This window comes from Lepisosteus platostomus, chromosome 6, assembly GCF_059453375.1.
Source record: "Lepisosteus platostomus isolate fLepPlt1 chromosome 6, fLepPlt1.hap1, whole genome shotgun sequence".
Lineage (NCBI taxonomy): Eukaryota > Metazoa > Chordata > Actinopteri > Semionotiformes > Lepisosteidae > Lepisosteus > Lepisosteus platostomus.
Genome location: NC_142616.1, coordinates 3,365,963 through 3,387,983, shown reverse-complemented (window position 1 = coordinate 3,387,983; position 22,021 = coordinate 3,365,963). Strand labels below are relative to the sequence as shown.

General features: G+C 45.5%; 1 protein-coding gene across 1 annotated transcript; it reads left to right on the top strand.

Annotated features, from left to right (window-relative positions):
- Window positions 1–1,292: 1,292 nt before the first annotated feature.
- On the top strand, window positions 1,293–18,888 carry LOC148659631 (E3 ubiquitin-protein ligase TRIM39-like). The gene is made up of 6 exons (XM_088633863.1): window positions 1,293–1,984; window positions 4,565–4,660; window positions 4,806–5,039; window positions 5,161–5,320; window positions 9,560–9,906; window positions 16,667–18,888. Exons 1-6 carry the CDS (start codon window positions 1,394–1,396, stop codon window positions 16,865–16,867), a joined length of 1,629 nt encoding a protein of 542 aa, XP_088489989.1. The 5' UTR covers window positions 1,293–1,393; the 3' UTR covers window positions 16,868–18,888.
- The last annotated feature ends 3,133 nt before the right edge of the window (window positions 18,889–22,021 follow it).

Sequence of the window (22,021 nt, the reverse complement as noted above, 5' to 3'; positions counted from 1 at the left end):
GGGGGGCAGGAACCGGAGGCAGGTGCAGGAGATCAACACTAAACTAGGAAGGGCTTGATCTTCCTTAAGAGGAGGGGCTTACGAGCGTGACAGGCGTTTGTATTAAGGATTCCATTTGCTTGTGGTTCTCTTCCTAAAAGAGGGAACTTGCTTGTGTTTTAGGATGCCTTTGTTGTAAAAGACTTGAGGACAAAATCATGGCTTTTCTCAGGAGTACAGCCCTGAGATTCCAGTTGGTTGTGACCAGACGACCTCTGAAAACGTCACACTGAACACCAGTGAATCTCAGCTGCAGGAGATTCAGGAGGGACTTACTGTATCCAGACTGATTAACTTCTCAGAGGTGTTGACAAGAAAGTGGGTTTCCATCACAGCACAGGAGTACTGCTTTACACAAACAGTGGTGGGAGTGTGAAACAGGTTCCACAACCCCTTAGAGTAACATGAGATGAGATGGTCAGACTAATGAGTTTCTAGTAATTATCAGACACGCGGGGTGTTGTCAGTCCCTGTGGACGGAAGGAGAGCTGCTGCACACAGAGATCAGGGGCTCGCTGTTGCTCTGGGTGGTTGGAGATCACAATCACACCCACATGACACTGCCCTGTCCATCTGCTCCTCCAGCGTCTCTCGGGGGAGAGATGGGCTCGTGACTCTCTGCAGCGCTCCGCAGGTCTGTGTGGCTCACAGGGGGGTCACTGCGCAGGTGAAGCACGAAGCCCTGGACGTACCCTGCTGGCCCACACGCTGCAGGGCAGAGCCAGACAGCAGGCTGGGCTCACTGGCCTGGAGAGAGAGACACAGCAGGCTGGACTGCTCGCAGTAAGAGCTCACACCCGGACAGTGAAATCCTCTGCACCATGTGGAGCTGTGACAACCCTCTGTCAAACACAGCTGGAGGGAGATCCTGGAGCCAAATAACTCACAACGATTAAACAGCTGGATGGACCAGCTGGCCTCCTCTTGTCTGTCACCATCATGCTCTGATCTTCTCATGCTGTGTGAGTGAGTTAGTATTTTATTGTTTTGATTATTGGGAACACAAACAACTGGATTGACTTCACCTGAGCAGCTACTGACATCGACGTTTATTAAAAAAACTTCTTTCTGTCAGGCTGAGTCCAAAATGACACAGAAAGTCACTTCTCTTACAACCCCACACCTTCCCCAAACAACAACCACCAAAGCTGTTTCATAACTGCAGTTCTAAACCACTCCCCCTGACAACCCTAATCACACCCCTAACAACCACACCCCCTAATACTCACACCCCTGCCGCTCTGTGCAGATCCAGGAAGTGAAACTCAGAGATCAGGTTTGTTTCACTAGAAACAGCCTCACTGCAGCTCCTTTTCTACTGCTCCTCTCTGTGCAGCTTTTACTTGTCAGAAAAATGGCAGAAGGCAGTATTTCAGTTTCTCAGGACCAGTTCAGCTGCTCAGTGTGTCTGGATTTGCTGAAGGATCCAGTGGCTCTGCTCTGTGGACACAGTTACTGTATGGGCTGTATTAAGAACTGCTGGGATCAGGAAGATCAGACTGGGATCTACAGCTGCCCCCAGTGCAGACAGACCTTCACTCCAAGACCTGATCTTCACAGAAACACCATCCTGGCTGAAGTGGTGGAGAAACTGAAGGAGACAGGGCTCAGTGGCCCTCCTCCTGCTCACAGTCCTGCTGGCCCTGGAGATGTGCTGTGTGATGTCTGCACTGGGAGACAGAGGGGAGCTGTGAAATCCTGTCTGGTGTGTCTGGCCTCTTACTGTCAGACTCACCTCCAGCCTCACTATGAAGCTGCTCCATTGAAGAAACACAAGCTGGTTGAGGCCACAGGACAACTGCAGGAGAAGATCTGCTCCACTCATGACAAACCGTTGGAGGTCTATTGCCGTACTGACCAGAAGTGTGTTTGTTATCTCTGTCTACTGGATGAACACAGAGGCCATGAAACTGTCTCAGCTGCAGCAGGAAGGACTGAGAAGCAGGTGAGGACTTTGTGTCTGTTCATAAAGTGTCTAGTACAAGATGTAAAAAGGATATTTAGGATATTTGGGGCTCTAAGTGATCTCTGGACTGTATTTACTGTATCTGTAATGCTGGATCTCCACTGTTGAGTCCTGCTCATGTACTCAGCTGTGATCCACACTTTTTGTGTCTCGGACGTGTCTCCTGTTCTTCTATCTGTTGTTCATTATCTCCTCCTCCTCACCTTCACTGTTTCTCTCTTTACTGTCCTCATGAAGCACCAGTGAAGCTGTACAACTGCACACAGCACACTCAACACCTCTAGAACAGACTGCACCCTCATTAATGCACAACACACTCAACACCTCTAGAACAGACTGCACCCTCATTAATTAAGTCTTGCTTTAATTTCAGCACAATAGTATTATTATTTATAATAATAAACTCTATTTTATATGATAGATTTACAATGGCTTCTCAAAGCACTTTACAGAACACAAAAGGTAGAAGGTAGAAGGGGGTTTTGGAAAAGAGCATAAAAGCAAAGAAGCAGAAACAGACCCAGTTAAATTAAAACCCTTCTGAAACAGAAGATTGTGAGTCTGGATTTGAAAGAGCTCAGGGAAGGTGACTCTATGACATCCACAGGGATAGAATTCCAGAGCTCTGGGCTGCAGCAGGAGAAGCCCTGTCACCCAGAGTGCTGTCTTGGGGGACAGACAGGAGACCAGAATAAGAAGAGTGAAGGTTGTGAGGTGGGGAGTAGGATGATAGTAACTCTGACAGGTACTGAGGTGTCAAGCCATGCAGAGACTTTTAGGGGATCATGAGGACTTTGAAGTTAACAGGAAACCTGATAGGAAGCCAGTGCAGGGACCTCAGGACAGGAGTAATGTGATCACTTGCACTAGACCTGGTCAGAATTCTGGCTGTCATATTCTGGACATACTGAAGTTTGTTCAGTGTGGGTTTAGATACCCCAGCTTGTGGAGCGACACAGATAAGGATACTGCATTGGTGTGCCAAGAAGCATGACTTCTGTCTTGTCGCAGTTTAAATGAAGGAAATTGTGAGTCATCCATGTGTTTATGTCAGAGAAGCAATTAGAGCAGAGACATGTCAGTGTCAGTTTAGTATGGACATACTGTACTGCAGATTTGAGTATCATCAGAACTCATACATGCTGAAGGGTAGGGGCCCAGTGTCAACCCCTGAGGAAGACCAGACTTAATGAGTCCAATTTCAGAGCTACAATCGCCGAGAGAGACAGAGTGAAAGTGATCAGTGAGGTAAGACTGGAACCATTGAAGAGCAGTGTCAGAAACTCCAAACACAGTCTCAAGACAAGAAAGTGAGAGGTCATGGCTGACAGTGTCGAAAGCAGCACTGAGCTCAGTAAGAATGAGGACAGAAAGAGAACGAGAATCAGAAGCCGTTAGAAGATCGTTAGTGACTTTGACCAGGGCACTTTCTGTGCTGTGAAGTTGTCTGAAACCATATTGGAGTTCAAAGAGGATTATATACCTGAAATCTAACAGCACACTGTAAACTTTCTGCATGAAAAGGTAATGAAAGGGTATGAAAGTTGGAGAGAGGGTGAAAGTTGTTCAGGCTGTCCAGAGCCATGATTCTCTTTCTCACACAGGGGTAACAGCAGCAGTTGTGAAGCCACTGGTACCACATCAGTGCTCAAGGATTCATTTATTATACTGAGGACTATGGGGCAGAAAGCAGAGAAACAGGATTGAAATAAAGTGCTGGGAAGGGGATCTAATAGGCAGGTGATGGATCTCAGACACATAAACCAGTGAACTGTGGTATAATACCTTCACCTGCTTTATTAAATACAAGACTCACGCTGGGCTCTGCTGGAGTCAATCTGACACAGAACATGTTTCCTTTTGTCCTCTGAAATGATCTGAATTTTCCCAGAAGCAGACAGGATGTGAGATGTGGTCGGACACAGGGTCTGCCTGGTCCAGAACTTCATCCAGCGGTCAAGCACGTCAGCCACAGGGTCTCCTCTGACCACTCAGAGAAACTAGTGGCAACAAGGCTCATCAGCACTGCTGTAGTCCTCTGTTTTGAGATGCCAAGAGCAGTCAGGACACTAGTGTATATTGAGATGAATGAAATCTGAAATCTCTAGATTCTGAAGGAACAAGTAATAGGTTTATTCTTCATCAGGTGTGAGAAGGCTCCACGGTCGAAACGTTGTGTTTTCTTTCTTCTTTTTTTCAGTATGGAATAAACCTATTACTTGTTCCTTTGCAGCCTACGCATGCTGACGCAGCTCCCTACCTGAACTATCTCTAGATGATGTTTTATATATCATTTGAAACACAATTATCTCCTTTTTACATTTCACCTCACATACAGATGTGCAGACCCAGGTGTCAGGTGTCTACTGGTCTACACACGCTGCCGGTGTTGATTAGACATGAAACAGGAGCATGTCAGACAGGACCAGGAAACACATCTCGTGTGGATAAGACATCAGGGATACAGAGTGTGGATTTCCCATGGTGACTCTAAGGGGTGTCTCTGTGATATGATTCTCTTACAGCAGAAATGTCCTGAGTGTCTCTGTTTCTCCACAGAAGCAGCTGGGGGAGACACAGACACAAACCCAGCAGAGACTCCAGGAGAGAGAGAAGAAGCTGCAGGAGCTGAGACAGGCTGTGGAGTCACTCAGAGTGGGTATTCACCAGATGAGTGGACACACAGACACACATTTGCACAGCTGGACACTGGACAGTACCCTTTGGAAACAGAGCATACAGCATAATGTAGTTTGAGTGTTTTCCTGTGCAATAATCCACTGTGTGTCTCCTCCCTCAGAGCTCTGCACGCACAGCAGTACAGGACACTGACAGGATCTTTACTGAGCTGATCCGCTCCTTTGAGAGAACGCGCTCTGAGGTCACAGAGCTGATCAGAGCTCAAGAGAGGGGTGCAGTGAGTCAGGCTGAAGGACTTCTAGAGCAACTGGAGAAGGAGATCGCTGAGCTGAAGAGGAGAGACGCTGAGCTGAACCAGCTCTCACACACAGAGGATCACATCCATTTCCTCCAGGTAACATCACTGCTCTGTGACTCTGCAGTACAGAAGGGTGTCTCTCACACAGAGCTGCTCCTGGCTTCTCCCCAGGAATGTGTGCTGTGTTTGACTGGAAACTCTCAATTTTCTGCTGCAGAATTTCCAGTCTGTCTGTGTCCCTCCTGGAGCTGGAGACTCACCCAGTGTCCCTGTCCGTCCACACTTCTCTCCTGAGGCAGTGAGGAGAGCTGTATCAGGACTGAAAGAGCGACTGGAGGATCTCTGCAAGAAGGAATCAATAAAGATTTCCACAACAGGTTAGTAGAGAAACACACTGATGTCTTTCTGGACAGCTTATATATTTCCTGTTTTTCTCTTATATTGTCAATGTATTTTTTGTGCAGTGACTGTATTTATCAGAGCAGCTTATCAGTCAATGATTCAAATTCTAGGTGAAATGTCTTAAAATCTCCAGTCTCACAAATCTTTATGACAGTAAGTGTGTTGTTATATTGTGCTGTATATAGTTTAACAGGAACGTTTTAATAGGGGCTACAGTCCCAGTCCAGTAGAACATGTTATTCCTGTTACTCTGTTACTGCAGCCCTGATGAGACATTTCTCTGTGATTCTCACTCTGATACATGCTGATACACGTCTGAATTCAGAATTCAGAAAGTCAAGCTTGCAGACAGTCACTCTGTGTGGATCAGAGACACACTGTGTCAAACACACAGATGGACACAGAAGTTCCAGTGGGTGTAGTTTATTTAAGAAAATGCACTTTATTACGACAATGTGCAGTGCACAGTGCTTACAGAGAATACAATTCTGACAACAACTCCTCTACAGAATTTAAATCGTCTCAAAAAGAGTGATTGTCCATTATCAATCATTCTATTTTGCAAGTGGTCAGTGAGGCTGGTTCACACAATAAGAGCCCCTCCAAGCCTCCTGGATGTTACCACTGGCTGCAGTCCTGGCTTTGAAACTGCGATTGTCCATTTCTCAACAGGAGCACTAAAGAATAGGTTTTTCTGGGTTTTCTTCAGCCCTCAGTACTGTCCAGTGCTCTTTTGCTCTGATGAAACAGTTCAGCTGTTCAGAAGTCATATAGAAACCAATGTCCTCAGGCAGCGGACTTGGGGCGACCTGGTGCTGGGCGGGTCTCAGGACATCCGAACGTCAATGATGAGCGAAGGGGAATGAGAGACCCGGACATATATATCCCCAGAGAAAGAGACACCGGAAGGACAGCAAAGCACAAGGAACTAGGGACAGGACAGAGTAGGAGCGCCCTCTGGCTGCAGAGGCCATGACACCTCTCTGGTCACCAGCTCTGGTGCACAGACATCCAGCTGAGGGCCTTCAGCTTGTTGTCTAGTCCTCTGGGTTGAGTCTTTACCCAGGTCTCCCATGGGATCGTCACCCCTCCCCGGTGACCTGTAGGATCATTTGTCTCTCCCTGGTGACTAGTTCCTCCTTCCTCCTCCTTGTATAGTGCCTTTAGTTGGTGCACAGCTCTGGCTGTCTCATGGCCTCATACCTCCTAGTAGGTCTCTGGTCAGTTTTCTGCTTTAGGACTAGTGTTTGACACTGGATCAGATGCTTCATTGGGAGGGAGAACCACAGCCTGACAAAGTACTGAGAATTGTGACTGATGGGGTCCAGCCCCTAGTGACAGAGGTTGCACAAGAAGATGCAGTGGAGTTTCAGGAGGAAATTTGGCACATCTCTCCCCCTTCCCCACTGTCTGGCACATCTGGTCAGCTAAAGCCAGCAGGGTGCCTGCCTTCAGCACCCTCACTTTCCCCATGAGAGTCAGCGTGCGAGTCTTCCACAGGCCCAGTTACACGTTGACCTTGATGGTCCTCTCTGTCCAGTTTATGTTCTTGTTGTCCCTTTGCCATTCTCCATCTGTCAGAATGTGTCAGAGTCTGAGACCCTGGATTTGTGAATAACTGGAATATTCAGGAGCAGAGCCAGTCTCATAATAATGATGGTATGATGACAGTGCTCTTCCCCTGCAGCTTCACAGACACACAGCCTCTTGTGAGCGGCAGCAGTGGGACTCTGGTACAGGGGCTCCTCTGGGGCCTGTAGGCCTCTCTCTGGTCTGAGAAATGGCTGCTTCTCTTCACACATCAACCAGGCTGATGGGTCAGCAGGAAGAAACAGTCAGGACTTGATCTGTCTGAACAAACAGAGCGATAGGAAAACCCAACATCATTTGTTCTTGATATCCTGCCAAAATCAGAATGTCTTAGGTTATTGTTAGTCAGTCACTAAATCTTTAAGCACAAAAACCTCAAACGCTTTTAGACTACAGTCTGCAGACATCAAATACACTTGAATTGGGAATTACACAGTAAAATGCAGGAGAGGTATAAGTTGAAGGGGGAAGAAACAGTATTTCTGTGTATTTTGCGCAGATGAATGTGAAGAGATAGGGGAATGACAGACAAAAAGAAAAAGAATTCAGGACGAAACACAACCCGTTACACAGTTTGTTCATTGCTGGCTTGCTGTTTACTGGGACCAACAGTAACAGGAAGCCAACAGCAGGTATAAGTCATTGTAAATGTATTCTGTTCAGTGTTGAAAGAGTGAGCAAACACTCTGTACAGGACATGTTTCTGCAGTTTCACATTTACTGCAGGGCTCCTCTTACTGGCCAGGGGTAATAACTTTGGGGTCTTTCTCTTCAGCCCAGCTGGTGTTCTCACATGGTCCTGGTCATTAAGAGACCCAGTGGTGTGTTTCACTAAGAATGACACTGGAGTGTCAATATTATTTCACTAGTCCCACCAGAGTGAGTGTGTATTGGGGTGTTTGCCTGTGATATTGGGGACCTCATTTCATACAAGAGTGATCTAGAAGGTGTCTGTGTTTCCAGACTGATAGACTCTCCTGTGGAGTAAGTCAGTGTTTGACACTGTGTCCTGTTCTACACAGAATAAGTGTGAAATATCAGTGGAAGATGTTGTCATGATGGCTTCAGAGTTGCAGTGTCCAGAAGAGGGCGACCTCTCTCATCACTGAAATAAAGGCACTGTGAGCCCAGAAATGAATTCAGGTATTAATAATAATTGCTTACACTTATTGAGCGCTTTACAGGTAATGGGGACTCCCCTTCACCACCACCAGTGTGTAGCCCCACCTGGATGATGCGACTGCAGCCATAGTGTGCCAGAACACTCCCCACACATCAGCTCTCAGTGGGGAGGAGAGCAGAGTGATGAAGCCAGTTCAGAGAGGGGGGTTATTAGGAGGCCATGATGGGTAAAAGCCAGGGGGAAATTTGGCCAGGACACCAGGGTTAAACCCCTACTCTTTTCAAGAAACAGCCTGGGATTTTTAATGACCACACAGGACCTTGTTTTAAGTCTCATCCACAGGACAGCACCTGTTTACAGTATCATGTCCCCATCGCTATACTGAGGAATTAGGACCCACATAGACTGCAGGGTGAGCACCCCCTGTTGGCCCCACTCACACCTCTTCCAGCAGCAGCCTTAGTTTTTTCCAGGAGGTCTCCCATCCAGGTACTGACCAGGCTCACACCTGCTGAGCTGCAGTGGGCTGCCAGTTGTGAGTTGCAGAGTGTTATGGCTGCTGGTGTTTTTATGAATTCATGTAGGTGGCTGTGTCAGCCTTTCTAGGCTCCAGGAGTAAAAAAATAAGAGCTGATAAGAATATCTTTGATCTTCACTAGATTGACAGGCAGACAGGCAAAGGGGAGTATTTACTCAATATTAAGTATTAATAGTTTACACTGAAGTATTAAGTATGAGGAGAGTATTAAGTCAGTATTCATTAGTCATGCGAATAAAGCTTCTTGAATCGATTAAAACCCCCATTCGCTCTGGGCATGTATAAGCCCCGCCCCTGTCTGTCAGTGGTCAGAGCTCACTGATTGACAGCTGGTGTGCCCTATCAGAGAGGCGGACAGTGATCGCGAGCGGTCTGAAGTCAGTATGAGCTGGGAAGTGGGAAGGCTTTCTTATATTTCAGCAAGGTTTTGCTTTTTCCATTATATTTTTTTTCTGTAAAAACTTGCATTATGCAGTCTTTGAATTCAGCACTTTTTTATTCTGCGTCGTCAGGAAAATGGTCTTAGAGAAGATGAACGAGCTGCCGAACTGGGATTTGAAATAAACCGGTTTAACAGACAGGCTGTCCAGTTTCTTACAGTATACAGGTCGTTGTGGTGGGTTGTGAAGTGTTTGAAAGCGAGTGGTCGGGCTGTAGTTTCTCCTGCAGTCCGGTCGGTCCTGTGTTTATTAATAATGTCGTTTAAAAACATAAAGTTTCATCGCTGTGAAAACAAGTGTTTAATGTTTGTATTTAGAGGATATTGGGGATCACTCCCATGTGTAACACTAGTGAAACAGTGAAGAAGATGTCGTTTCTCTGGAAGGGAAGAGCAGTCATTAGTAATTGACTTGTGTTTCTCTCTCGGTGTGTTTGGGGACAAAGACATTTCACAGTCTGATGGAGTTGAGTTGGACTGTGATCGGCAGGAGCCTGTTGTGATGTTTGTGTTTTATTCCCCAGCTGCTGTGACTCTGGACCCTGATACAGCTCACTGTGAGCTCAGCCTGTCTGAGGATGGGAAGAGAGTGAGATGGGGACAGATGAAGAGTCTCTCTGACAATCCTCACAGATTTGATAACTGTCCTTCTGTCGTGAGCAGGGAGGCCTTCACCTCAGGGAGACACTACTGGGAGGTGGAGGTGAATCGATACTGGAGAATAGGAGTGACCAGAGAGTCTGCAGAGAGGAAAGGGAGGTTCAGCTTCTCTCCCCAGCAGGGTTACTGGTGTCTGGACTCTTACCTGTCTGATTTCTCTGCTCTCACTGCCCCTGCGACCCGTCTCCCCCTCAGTCTGCAGCCTACAGATGCAGCCATTCAAAGTGCGCGGTAAAGACACCGCAGTACAGATACCGCAGGTAAGATGACACGCGATACCGCGGTGCGTGATTGGTTGACCGACAGGGGCACTCGTGGTCCGTTGGTCTGTCGTAGAAAGACTTACTGTACTGTAAACGTCTTTACTGTGCCCGTTGTAGATATTGAATTTTACCACTGAAGGGAAATCTTAGTAGCTGAGCATAAAAAGAATAGGAGCATACTGTAACGCGTGTGAAGGCCATAAACGATATTAATTTTGGAACGTAAACATACAGTATATGGCTGGTCTTGGTACTTTAAAGAAAAAAATACGCACCAGTATTCCATTTCTCCCTAAACATTGTAAGCTTCGAAGTCTTTAACTAACGTGATACCGGAGTCAACAAGCATACTTTTAGAATTTGATTAAAAGGGAATATAATATGGAATCGCGTATCTCAATAATTTAATAACGGTATGATTATATCCGTGTACTGCGGCAGGGCTGTGTAGGGCTGTTTCGCCTGCCTGATCATGCGAGCTGTCTTGTAGCCTACTGGTCTAGGTGCGTGACCACCAGCTGGTAGGTTGGGTGTTCGAATCCAGCTGGTACTGGACTTTTCATTTTTATTTATTTATTTTTTAATCGCGTAACATAAACATATTACCGTATGCAAACTGTACTGTATACAGTATGTATATGTATATTTAATGTCTTAACTGTGCCCGTTTAATTGAATTTAAAAAACATATTTAACACGAACATTAAGCTGCTTACATCTTCCGCCTGAGAACAGTCACCCGTTGCTACCCAACGCAGAATGGTGATTGGCTGACACCATCTGACACCCCTCTGATTGGAGAAAAAAGACGTGCTGGTGTGCTATACCAGGAAGAGGATTCTTTCCATTCAAAACGTGTATTTTAAAAGTTTAAGAAGTAAAAACCTTACAGCGTACACAGATTTCTAAACTGATCAGGATCGTTATCTTTGTCTCATGCATAATAATGTTCACCGCTCTGTCCAGCAAATTAATAATAAACTTTATTTTATATAGCTTTTTAAACGAATAAGTAATTAGATTGCTCATAAACCTAATCACTTGCTTTTTCTTTTTATTTAGGCTCAGATTTCAACTATAGATCGTATTATTAATAACCATAATAACAACCAACCAACAAAAACAACCATATAAACATAATACCAACCAAAAACATAGATAACAACCACAATACAAAATCAAATAATCAAACCATTTTACACTCGCAAAGTCATCCAATTATCATAATCCCGCCCCTTATGCAAAACCAAACCTTCCTCCCATCCCAGTTTATCCTGTTTATCATAAACAAAATCCACCTCAATTTTCAACATAAAGCATTACACAAAATCAATACCTCAACACTCCATACTCAACAACGATAATTCACAAACAGCCAGAACATGTAACTACACATTCCCAAACATACCTACTTTCCATAGCCCCGCCCCTTATGCAAAACCAACATCCCTCCCCTGTTCTCTCTCTCCCCTGGCGGTTGTAATTGTTTTTATTTTCAAATAAATTTTAGCAAAGTAATGTATTTTAAAAATCTTAAGATTTTTCTATTTATGTCTTTATTTAGTGGTTTCATTAGTGACAAAGGCTAAACTTTCTTGGAAAAATGTCTTTTATGTAAACCATGTTTGCTATTAATTCATTCAGGGCTAAAATATGTTCATTGTCTTCTAATGAAAGAAGGGTTCCTTTCGCCGTAGTCGAGAGCCTAGCCTTTAACTAGTAAGTACTGTATTTACTGGGTTTTTGAGGGGGGGGGGGTGTCTTTCGCTGGAAATCTCGCCTCCTACTTTGAAAATACCCGTGAAACCGGTTCAATTCGTCACAGCCAGCACTCCTGCAGAGAGTTGGGTTGTACTTGCAGTGTATACAGTACACGCGTTATGCTCTTCGTTAATGTCTGTGAAGTTTTATTTAATCTCTGAGCCATACTGATTCTTCTGGAAGCACACCAGTATTCCACTTTCTCCCTAAACATTTTTAGGATCAGAGTCTTACATGTGGTTATTTCGAAAACGTTTGTACGTGCTCCTTCTTACCATGTTACTGTTTACCGTTACTGACCATATTAAGTTTAAGTGCCTGTGGGCACTTTTCCTGTCCGTGGGGGGTGGACCGTCTTTCATTAGAAGGTTAGTCTGTTCTACTCTGAGAATGTAGGGGGGGGGGGTGGGAAGTGCCCGCGGTCATTTAATTAGTATTAAAATCTTAGTTATCTTTCTAGTTCACAGGTTTGCATGCATAATTTAATTTTGAAAGCCACTGAGACATCAGGTACTACTGTTGTATTTATGAAAAAGAAACAAAACAAAAAACATACTAACAACTGTGCCATCCTACTCCTTAGTTAATACATTTTATTATTCATAAACAGTTAACATTGTTAGCAAAATATTTTAACCCTATTTTAACCCTATTTTTTCTTTAGTTTTGTATTTAACTTATTATATGATAGTCAGACTTAATGTATATTAATGTATATTTGAACAATGAAAATATATTTTTACAAGATTTTACATTAAGCACTTAAAATTAATATGGTTAATAATAGTAAACTGTAACATGCTGTAACAAGATCGGTTAAACTTCGAAGAAAATCCTTTCAGAGAAAATGTTTCAGGTGTGAAGAACAAACCTGTTCCCACACACCCTGCCCCCACTACCATTAGAATATACACAAACATTTTAGCGTTTCATTCTGAGCAGAAGACCCTCACACCTGAAGAGTGCTGGCTGTGACGAATTAAACCGGTTTTACAGGTTTCAATCACAGATTGGGACTCAGTAAAGTAACACACAGCGCCAGTGGATTTGATAATACTGTACCTAACCAAAATCCGCAATATGGAAACAGAACCTGTGTAATTGTTGATAGATGATGTACTCGTAACATTTTTTCAAGACGAACTACAACATTTAAAAAATGACTTGTATGTACTTGATATCTCTAATCAATCCACGGGTCCCAGCACAAAACGAAAGTAAAACGCATACCGTTTCGCGCTTCTTATTAGTTGCTCAAAAGTAATTTGACCGTATGAAATGCATAATATAAACCTAGAAACATATACGTGAGCAGTACTTAAGCACTGTAGTATCGGTGTTAAGACATACCTCTCAAATACTGTAAATCAAGTTAAAAATATCTCAAGAACGATTCTGGTCGTAATGAAACCATGTTTCGTGTATGTTTTCTTTTTCATCTTGAAATAACTCATTTCTAAATACCTTTTTCACTGTTAACATCTTGTAGCAACTTTGCGACAAAATATACACTCTGACAGTTCATCCTGCTACCAACATTAAATAAAACAAATCTTAAGATTTCTATATTTATGTCTTTATTTAGTGGTTTCATTCGAAGCTTACAATGTTTAGGGAGAAATGGAATACTGGTGCGTATTTTTTTCTTTAAAGTACCGAGACCAGCCATATACTGTATGTTTATGTTAAGATTTCCCTTCAGTGGTAAAATTAGATATGAATATTCAATACTTAAACGGGCACAGTTAAGACATTAAATATACATATACATATTGTATACAGTACAGTTTGCATACGGTAATATGTTTATGTTACGCGATTAAAAAATAAATAAATAAAACTGGAAGGTCCAGCACCACCATTATGTTTATATGGTTGTTTTTGTTGGTTGGTTGTTATTATGGTTATTAATAATACGATCTATAGTTGAAATCTGAGCCTAAATAAAAAGAAAAAGCAAGTGATTAGGTTTATGAGCAATCTAATTTCTTATTCGTTTAAAACGCTATATAAAATAAAGTTTATTATTAATTTGCTGGACAGAGCGGTGAACATTATTATGCATAAGACAAAGATAACGATCCTGATCAGTTTAGAAATCTGTGTACGCTGTAAGGTTTTTACTTCTTAAACTTTTAAAATACACGTTTTGAATGGAAAGAATCCTCTTCCTGGTATAGCACACCAGCACGTCTTTTTTCTCCAATCAGAGGGGTGTCAGATGGTGTCAGCCAATCACCATTCTGCGTTGGGTAGCAACGGGTGACTGTTCTCAGGCGGAAGATGTAAGCAGCTTAATGTTCGTGTTAAATATGTTTTTTAAATTCAATTAAACGGGCACAGTTAAGACATTAAATATACAGTGCCTTGCGAAAGTATTCGGCCCCCTTGAACTTTTCAACCTTTTGCCACATTTCAGGCTTCAAACATAAAGATATAAATTTTTTATTTTATGTGAAGAATCACCAACAAGTGGGACACAATTGTGAAGTGGAACGAAATCTATTGGATTTTTGAAACTTTTTTAACTAATAAAAAAATGAAAAGTGGGGCGTGCAAAATTATTCGGCCCCTTTACTTTCAGTGCAGCAAACTCACTCCAGAAGTTCAGCGAGGATCTCTGAATGATCCAATGTTGTCCTAAATGACTGATGGTGATAAATAGAATCCACCTGTGTGTAATCAAGTCTCTGTATAAATGCACCTGCTCTGTGATAGTCTCAAGGTTCTGTTGAAAGCGCAGAGAGCATCATGAAGACCAAGGAACACACCAGGCAGGTCCGTAATACTGTTGTGGAGAAGTTTAAAGCCGGATTTGGATACAAAAAGATTTCCCAAGCTTCAAACATCCCAAGGAGCACTGTGCAAGCGATCATCTTGAAATGGAAGGAGTATCAGACCACTGCAAATCTACCAAGACCTGGCCGTCCCTCTAAACTTTCAGCTCAGACAAGGAGAAGACTGATCAGAGATGCAGCCAAGAGGCCCATGATCACTCTGGATGAACTGCAGAGAACTACAGCTGAGGTGGGAGAGTCTGTCCATCGGACAACAATCAGTCTTACACTGCACAAATCTGGCCTTTATGGAAGAGTGGCAAGAAGAAAGCCATTTCTCAAAGATATCCATAAAAAGTCTCGTCTAAAGTTTGCCACAAGCCACCTGGGAGACACCCCAAACATGTGGAAGAAGGTGCTCTGGTCAGATGAAACCAAAATCGAACTTTTTGGCCACAATGCAAAACGATATGTTTGGCGTAAAAGCAACACAGCTCATCACCCTCAACACACCATCCCCACTGTCAAACATGGTGGTGGCAGCATCATGGTTTGGGCCTGCTTTTCTTCAGCAGGGACAGGGAAGATGGTTAAAATTGAGGGGAAGATGGATGCAGCCAAATACAGGACCATTCTGGATGAAAACCTGTTGGAGTCTGCAAAAGACCTGAGACTGGGACAGAGATTTATCTTCCAACAAGACAATGATCCCAAACATACAGCAAAATCTACAAAGGAATGGTTCACAAATAAATGTATCCAGGTGTTTGAATGGCCAAGTCAAAGTCCAGACCTGAATCCAATCGAGAATCTGTGGAAAGAGCTGAAAACTGCTGTTCACAAACGCTCTCCATCCAACCTCACTGAGCTAGAGCTGTTTTGCAAGGAAGAATGGGCAAGAATTTCAGTCTCTCGATGTGCAAAACTGATAGAGACATACCCCAAGTGACTTGCAGCTGTAATCGCAGCAAAAGGTGGCTCTACAAAGTATTAACGCAAGGGGGCCGAATAATTTTGCACGCCCCACTTTTCATTTTTTTATTAGTTAAAAAAGTTTCAAAAATCCAATAGATTTCGTTCCACTTCACAATTGTGTCCCACTTGTTGGTGATTCTTCACATAAAATAAAAAATTTATATCTTTATGTTTGAAGCCTGAAATGTGGCAAAAGGTTGAAAAGTTCAAGGGGGCCGAATACTTTCGCAAGGCACTGTACATATACATACTGTATACAGTACAGTTTGCATACGGTAATATGTTTATGTTACGCGATTAAAAAATAAATAAATAAAAATGAAAAGTCCAGTACCAGCTGGATTCGAACACCCAACCTACCAGCTGGTGGTCACGCACCTAGACCAGTAGGCTACAAGGGAGCTCACATGATCAGGCAGGCGAAACAGCCCTACATAGCTCTGCCGCAGTACACGGATATAATCATACCGTTATTAAATTATTGAGATATGCGATTCCATATTATATTCCCTTTTAATCAAATTCTAAAAGTATGCTTGTTGACTCCGGTTTCACGTTAGTTAAAGACTTCGAAGCTTACAATGTTTAGGGAGAAATGGAATACCGGTGTGTATTTTTCCTTGTGATATTTTAAGCTCTAGTTGAATGATAGGTGTCGCATTTTAAATCATTTTCGTAGCTAGAAATTATGAAACGCCCTGTTAAAAGCAAGGAAGTTTTTATGCCCCGTTGAAGTAAAACAAAATGCCTGACAAAGTATGGCTTGGACAGATTCCAAGTGCTTGTACAAATGTGCTAAAGAAATTATACTTTGAGTATACAGCTTGTCCAAAGTCATCCATTATTAAAACTATTAGTAATATCTTCAGTAAAGGCTTTGATGCATAAATATTTCTGATAAAGGTAGGTTGTGTACTTCTGTCCAACTGAGCAATCTTGCTTTCATAATATATACCAACATTTTAATGACTGATGATTAACATGCTGTAATACACAGTTCCAAATTAAAGGCTCAAATGCTGTACATGAGAGGTTAAGCTCCCCCTGGCGGTTTTACAAGGCGACGCCGGATAGTTAGTCACGTGACACACGTGACACACGTGATACCGCGTGATACTGCGTGATACTGTGACACGCCCACCGGGGTATGCCGCGAAATACCTCACCCATTTTGAATGGCTGCATCTGTAGGAAGCTGGGGGTGTGTGTGGATATTGAGGAGAGGAAGGTCTCCTTTTACACAGTGGAGTCCAGAGCTCATGTCTACACTTTCACTGACATGGTCTTCCCTCAGGGGGAGAAGATCTATCCTGTCTTCTGTACCTGGGATTCAGATAAAGACCTTGAGCTGCTGCCTGCTGTCAGTGTGGAGATTAAACCCGTCACTAACTCATGAACACAGGCTGACTCTCTCCCAGCTCTCTGTCCACTGCTCACACTGGGAGACGGGTTTACTGACGGGTAGTGAGGTGAGGTCAGAAATATAGTAGTAATTGTAGAAATGATGATGTTGTGTTGTGTTTAAATGAGTTATATTAAATGTTTTAAAATTAAACGGGGGAAAATAACATGTACGAGACAGGGAGATATACCTCGCTACCAGCCTGCTATACTCCTGACTTGTAAATATCTCTGGAAACCCTGCTGTGTTTTTTTTGCCATTTTTAAGAAAATATACTTTTAAAAATGAAATCCCGTGTGAGTCTCTCCTGCGCGCGCCGGTGACCGTGAAGCTGCCAGAACAGGGAGGGACCCGCTGACGTCACCACAGCCAGGAGGAATAGGGACTGTGACGCAAACAGGAAGTGGCTCAGGGTGGTTATGGGAGTTGTAGTTTATCACCAGCGCTGTGTCTGTGAGCAGCTCCAGGCCCTGACAATCTAGTACACGGCTCCCCTTAGAGTTACGTTTAATGTTTAAATAAAATCAGTTTTATTTGACCTGTGTCTCAGGGGAAAGTGCGGTGTGGACGCGCTGTGCCCGTTACTCCTTTTTCCTGCTCTTTTCTTTATTTGAGTTCCCAATAAATCGAGATAATCGCCAGGTGAAAGCTCTGTTTTCCTTCATATTGTAACGCATACGGCCATCAGGGTGTGTAAGAGCTGGCTTACCAGAGCGGTGACGTCGCCGCCCTTCCCTGTGATAGCAGGACTACAGCGACTGGGCTGTAAGAGATCTCTCTTTGGCTCACCGGGCTGGGTCCTTTTTAAGTGACGCGGGAGTCCCGGGTTCGAGCCCCTGACGGTGGGGGGCTGACCTGATGCGGTAAGGGCGCCCGCCTGAGCAGTATGAAAGCCCAAAATCCTAAAGTGAATCCAGGATTCATTTTTTTTCTTCACGGACAGAAACTTGGGCTCCGTGTCAGTCTTGTCTTCCGTCCTGCCGTTTGGACATTTCATGTGGACGATTCTCTGTCCACAGAGGGACTGTGTCGTGAGAGGTAGTTTTAACACACTCCCTTGTGCGGTGGTTAGTGTGGTAATTGTGAGACACTCCCTAGAGCAGGCGAGTTAGTAGATGGCTGAGCTGCTAAATAACTGTTCATGTAAGAAGTGAAGTTAAACGCATTCCTGGTGTTGTCTTCAACCTTGTTTAATCTATATAAACCAGGGTGCCCAATCAGTCGATCGCGGAGTACTTGTCAGTCAATCGATCGCAAGAATGTTTGGCAAAAAACAAATGGGCTATTTAATTATTTACTTTTTTCGAGAGCCTAAAATGTCATTCAGATCTGTCCATGTAATGTCATACACTTTACTGCCCTTGTGTGTGTTTCACCCTTGTCGAAAGGGTGGTAAAAGTCTCTTCCCTGAGTGCTGGCTGACACTGAAGAAAGGCTGCAGGAGCTCTGCAATGAGGAGCTGTGTGTGCGATACCCAAGATCGTTCTCTGGGTTATTGGCGCACAAACCCCGGTGTGTAAAACACTTAGCTGCAGCAGTGTGGGTGTTTAAATGCTCTTGGCTCGTGAACAGCACCCCCCTATCCCAGTGCATTGCCTGTGTAATAGCGCCACATTCAATAAAACCACGAGAGACAGAGATCCACAAAGCTGTATCGGTCTTCTATGTAAAATATCGGTGTGTAAAAAATTCGCTCTGAATCTGGACTGTAATTAACACTGTAAACATCCCGTTTGTTTAAAATCAGGTGAGTGTAAATCTGCTGTGTTATTGTCGAGCTGTGGAAGAAGACAAGAAACATATTTCTGAACCTTGTAGGTTTAATTCAGTGTGATGTGTTTAGTACTGCAGAGATCAATGACAATGTATGTATAGAAAAAGGTGAGTGTGAATCTGGTATGCTATCGTCCATCTGTAAAAGGAGACAGGAAACCCTGCTATACTGTAGTTCAGAGTCATTTGTTTTCTCCGGTTTTCATAACCTTCGCTTATTAAAATGCCTATTTTTGAGACCACGATTTTTCAGATGTCAATAACTTTGCGAAAATGACACAGAGCCTTCAAATCACATGCGTTTAAGAGATCGCGATTTGTGAAAATTGCAGCAGCTTTTATTTAAACAACATACTGGGGCATTAGGACCCACATGAGCCACAGGGTGAGCGCCCCCTGCTGGCCCCACTCACACCTCTTCCAGCAGCAGCCTTAGTTTGTCCCAGGAGTCTCCCCTCCAGGTACTGACAGGCTCACACTGCTGGGCTCCAGTGGGCTGCCAGCTGTGAGCTGCAGGGTGACGTGGCTGCTGGCCTGCATGATGTAGCGCTGGATGTTGTAGCAGTGTAGATACGGGTTGGGCTCCAGTGGCCGTTGTCCAGGGTAGCTGTCGTGGTCTTGATGAAAGCTACAGGTGCTGAGGGTCCCCCCTCTGGGCCTGTGACACCTGGGGGTGCTGTTGCCACTGATCATGGTTCTCTCTCTGGTTTCTACCCCAACACGCTTCTCAGGGGTGGTGTTTGCCAGTGTCTCCGGCGGCCTTGGAGAGCTCTCCATCCTGTCCCTCATGACCTTCTTCCACAGGTACCCCAACCTCTCAGGGCAGCGTTAATGTACTGGAGTGTCCAGTCAGTGTGTCTGTATTAACCCCTCTCTCTCTCAGTGCAGTGTCAATGTACTGGAGTGTCCAGTCAGTGGGGGCAGGAACTGGAGGCAGGTGCAGGAGATCAACACTAAACTAGGAAAGGCTGGAGCCTCCTTAAGAGGAGGGGTTTACGAGCGTGACAGGCGTTTGTATTAAGGATTCCACAATGAACCGCAACGGCTTCTGTGTTACGCTGGCGGGTGATTCATCCTCAAAGATGTTTCCAAAGAACACCAGCGCGTGCTTCTTGGGGTATTCAGGAAGGGCGACTGGCCTGGACGGGAGCTGGGCAGTGGGCCTGATAGAACTACACTACCCGCACACCCTACACATGGTAGACCGAGACGAAAAGTCTTCTGCGCATCGGCGAAGAGGCCGGAGGCTGCAGGGACCGGCACCGCCCCCCCCCCAAGGGTACGCCGGCGGCATCGAGCAGCTCGCGCTTGAAACGAAGCGCGCTGTGGACAAAACCAAGCTCACTGGCGTAGGTTTTAGACACGACGGAGCCCGGGGAGGGGCCATCAGTGCAGGGGGGGAGTGATATCGAGGGAACGATTTACAATTCGGGCGCACGAAATAACGTTTCCTCCTCCTCTTCGTTTTCTTTGTGTGACTGAAGTCGCACGCACACAGAAAGTGTCTTAACAGGCCAGCATGATCCCCGGCTCCTAACAACAACGCTATCAAACACTATCAAACGCGTTACTGTGTCTTTATATCAGTGCAATAAAACCGAACTGTCTGACACTGCTGTAGATTGGGATAATGGAGAGAGATGAACTGATTAAGTTTTATTCTGGTTTGGGGAGGAGTTATTAGGGCACTGTAGCTCCTGTACTCTTGAACTTCCTAGTGAGGACTGCAGCTCTCTTTCACTGCTAGTGCCGCACCTGTCCTTGCGAAGGGCAGAGTTAGAAAACGTTATTTTGAGAGAAAACGAGGGAACGCTTTAGCCTTTTCGTGCGCACGCAGTGTAAATCGTTCCCTCGTTATTTAACTTTTTTTTCCCTACCGATGGTCCCCTCCTGGGCTCTGGAAAAGACCACCCCATGAGCCGGGCTGTGGGGGTTGTTGGGAGGGATACCCGGTTTCTAATGTACAAGCATGACCCTCTGGCGAGGGTGCTGGGTCTCAGATCAGGTGGCGGAAGTGTAAAATCGCCCCATCCTGTCAATATGACGGGCGGGATTATCACCAGGCGTGTCTATACACAGAAATCCTAGAACACCAGTTCATAGGCGACGTCTAGGCGCCGCTTCTGCGTTGCGTGCCTTTCAAAGGCGTGGATGGCGAATTCGTCACTGTTTCGCATGACAAGCCCCACTGTGTGCTGGTGAGCATCGAGCAGTTTAAAACACCATCGCTCTCGAAATAAAGACGGATCGAAACGAGCAGGTGTCATTTCATCTGAAAGCATGACGGTCTCTCTCTCCGTACCCCCCTCTCTCTCTAACCCTGTGTGTGTGTAGCACTCTAATCCATCCCCGTGCGTGCGTGTGTGCGTGTGTGCGTTAGTGTAGGTGCAGGCCAAAATGGCAGTCAGCAGGAGCGTTCCCTCAAACCCCCTTCGCCTGTGAACACGACACCGTGTGTCTTCCTGTCTCTCTCTGTTCACGGGCGGGCCAATCCCCAAGCAGCCTCTTCAGCCCGACTTCCGGAGCGGAGAGCTCTCCCCTGGCGGACACAGCCGGGAAGCGTCTGGGAGACGAGCCCCTGCTGGAGGACCGCGGGGAGCACGCCGGTGGGGGGGGACACTGCTCGCTTTCCCCCTCAGCGCCGGACCAGGAGGGCACAGGGCATCATCCCCTGATCGAAACGGGGTCACCCGAGCGCTGGGACACGCCTCGCGCAGGCCTTACCCGCCACAGTCGACACGGTCGGGTTCGAGCGCCGGGAAGCTGCCCCCCCCACCCCCCTGCAGACAGCACAAACGAAGAAACCCCCCCTCCTCCTTCGTCAGCGCTGCGCTCGTGTGCCGTTGAAGGTGGCGTCGGCGCTGCTGTCGTTCCCCAGATGTAGCGCCTTGTCGTTTCGGGGTCGTGACGTCACTCAGCCCCCCCACAACCTCATAGGGGAACCGGACCGGTCTCACTCGTCAGTGCCAGGTCAGACGTCAATCGTTAGACGTTATATCTCGGGAACGAGAGCAGCAGGGAAGTTACTTTCACCGGCACAAGCGCAGCGCTCGCGCACGAGACCGCTGTGGCTTCCCCGCCGCGTCTTCAGCGCGTTGGCAGGTGGCGCAGGCTGCCTTTTCATCCATACACTCGCAGGTCGACCCCTCGTCAAGGGGAGATCTGCCCTCTAGCTCAGCTGGCTGGGTCCCTGTGGAGCGACCCTGGAGGCCCGGATTCGAGTCCCCAGCGGTGGGGGGACCGACAGAGATTGAACAGAATAAACCCAGACAGAGCTCAGTGTGAACAGAGTCCGTTACAGTACATTAACAGTGGTGGGGGGACCGACCTGAGGCGGCAGCGGCGACATTCACAGAGCTGCGATGTGTCCAGGGT

Excerpts from the sequence above, each read along its gene's own strand:
- LOC148659631 (XM_088633863.1), top strand. The coding sequence starts at position 1,394 with ATGGCAGAAGGCAGTATTTCAGTTTCTCAGGACCAGTTCAGCTGCTCA. Across the intron at positions 4,661-4,805 it reads AGGCTGTGGAGTCACTCAGA|AGCTCTGCACGCACAGCAGT; the intron begins GTGGGTATTCAC and ends CTCCTCCCTCAG. Across the intron at positions 9,907-16,666 it reads TCAGTCTGCAGCCTACAGAT|CTGGGGGTGTGTGTGGATAT; the intron begins GCAGCCATTCAA and ends ATCTGTAGGAAG.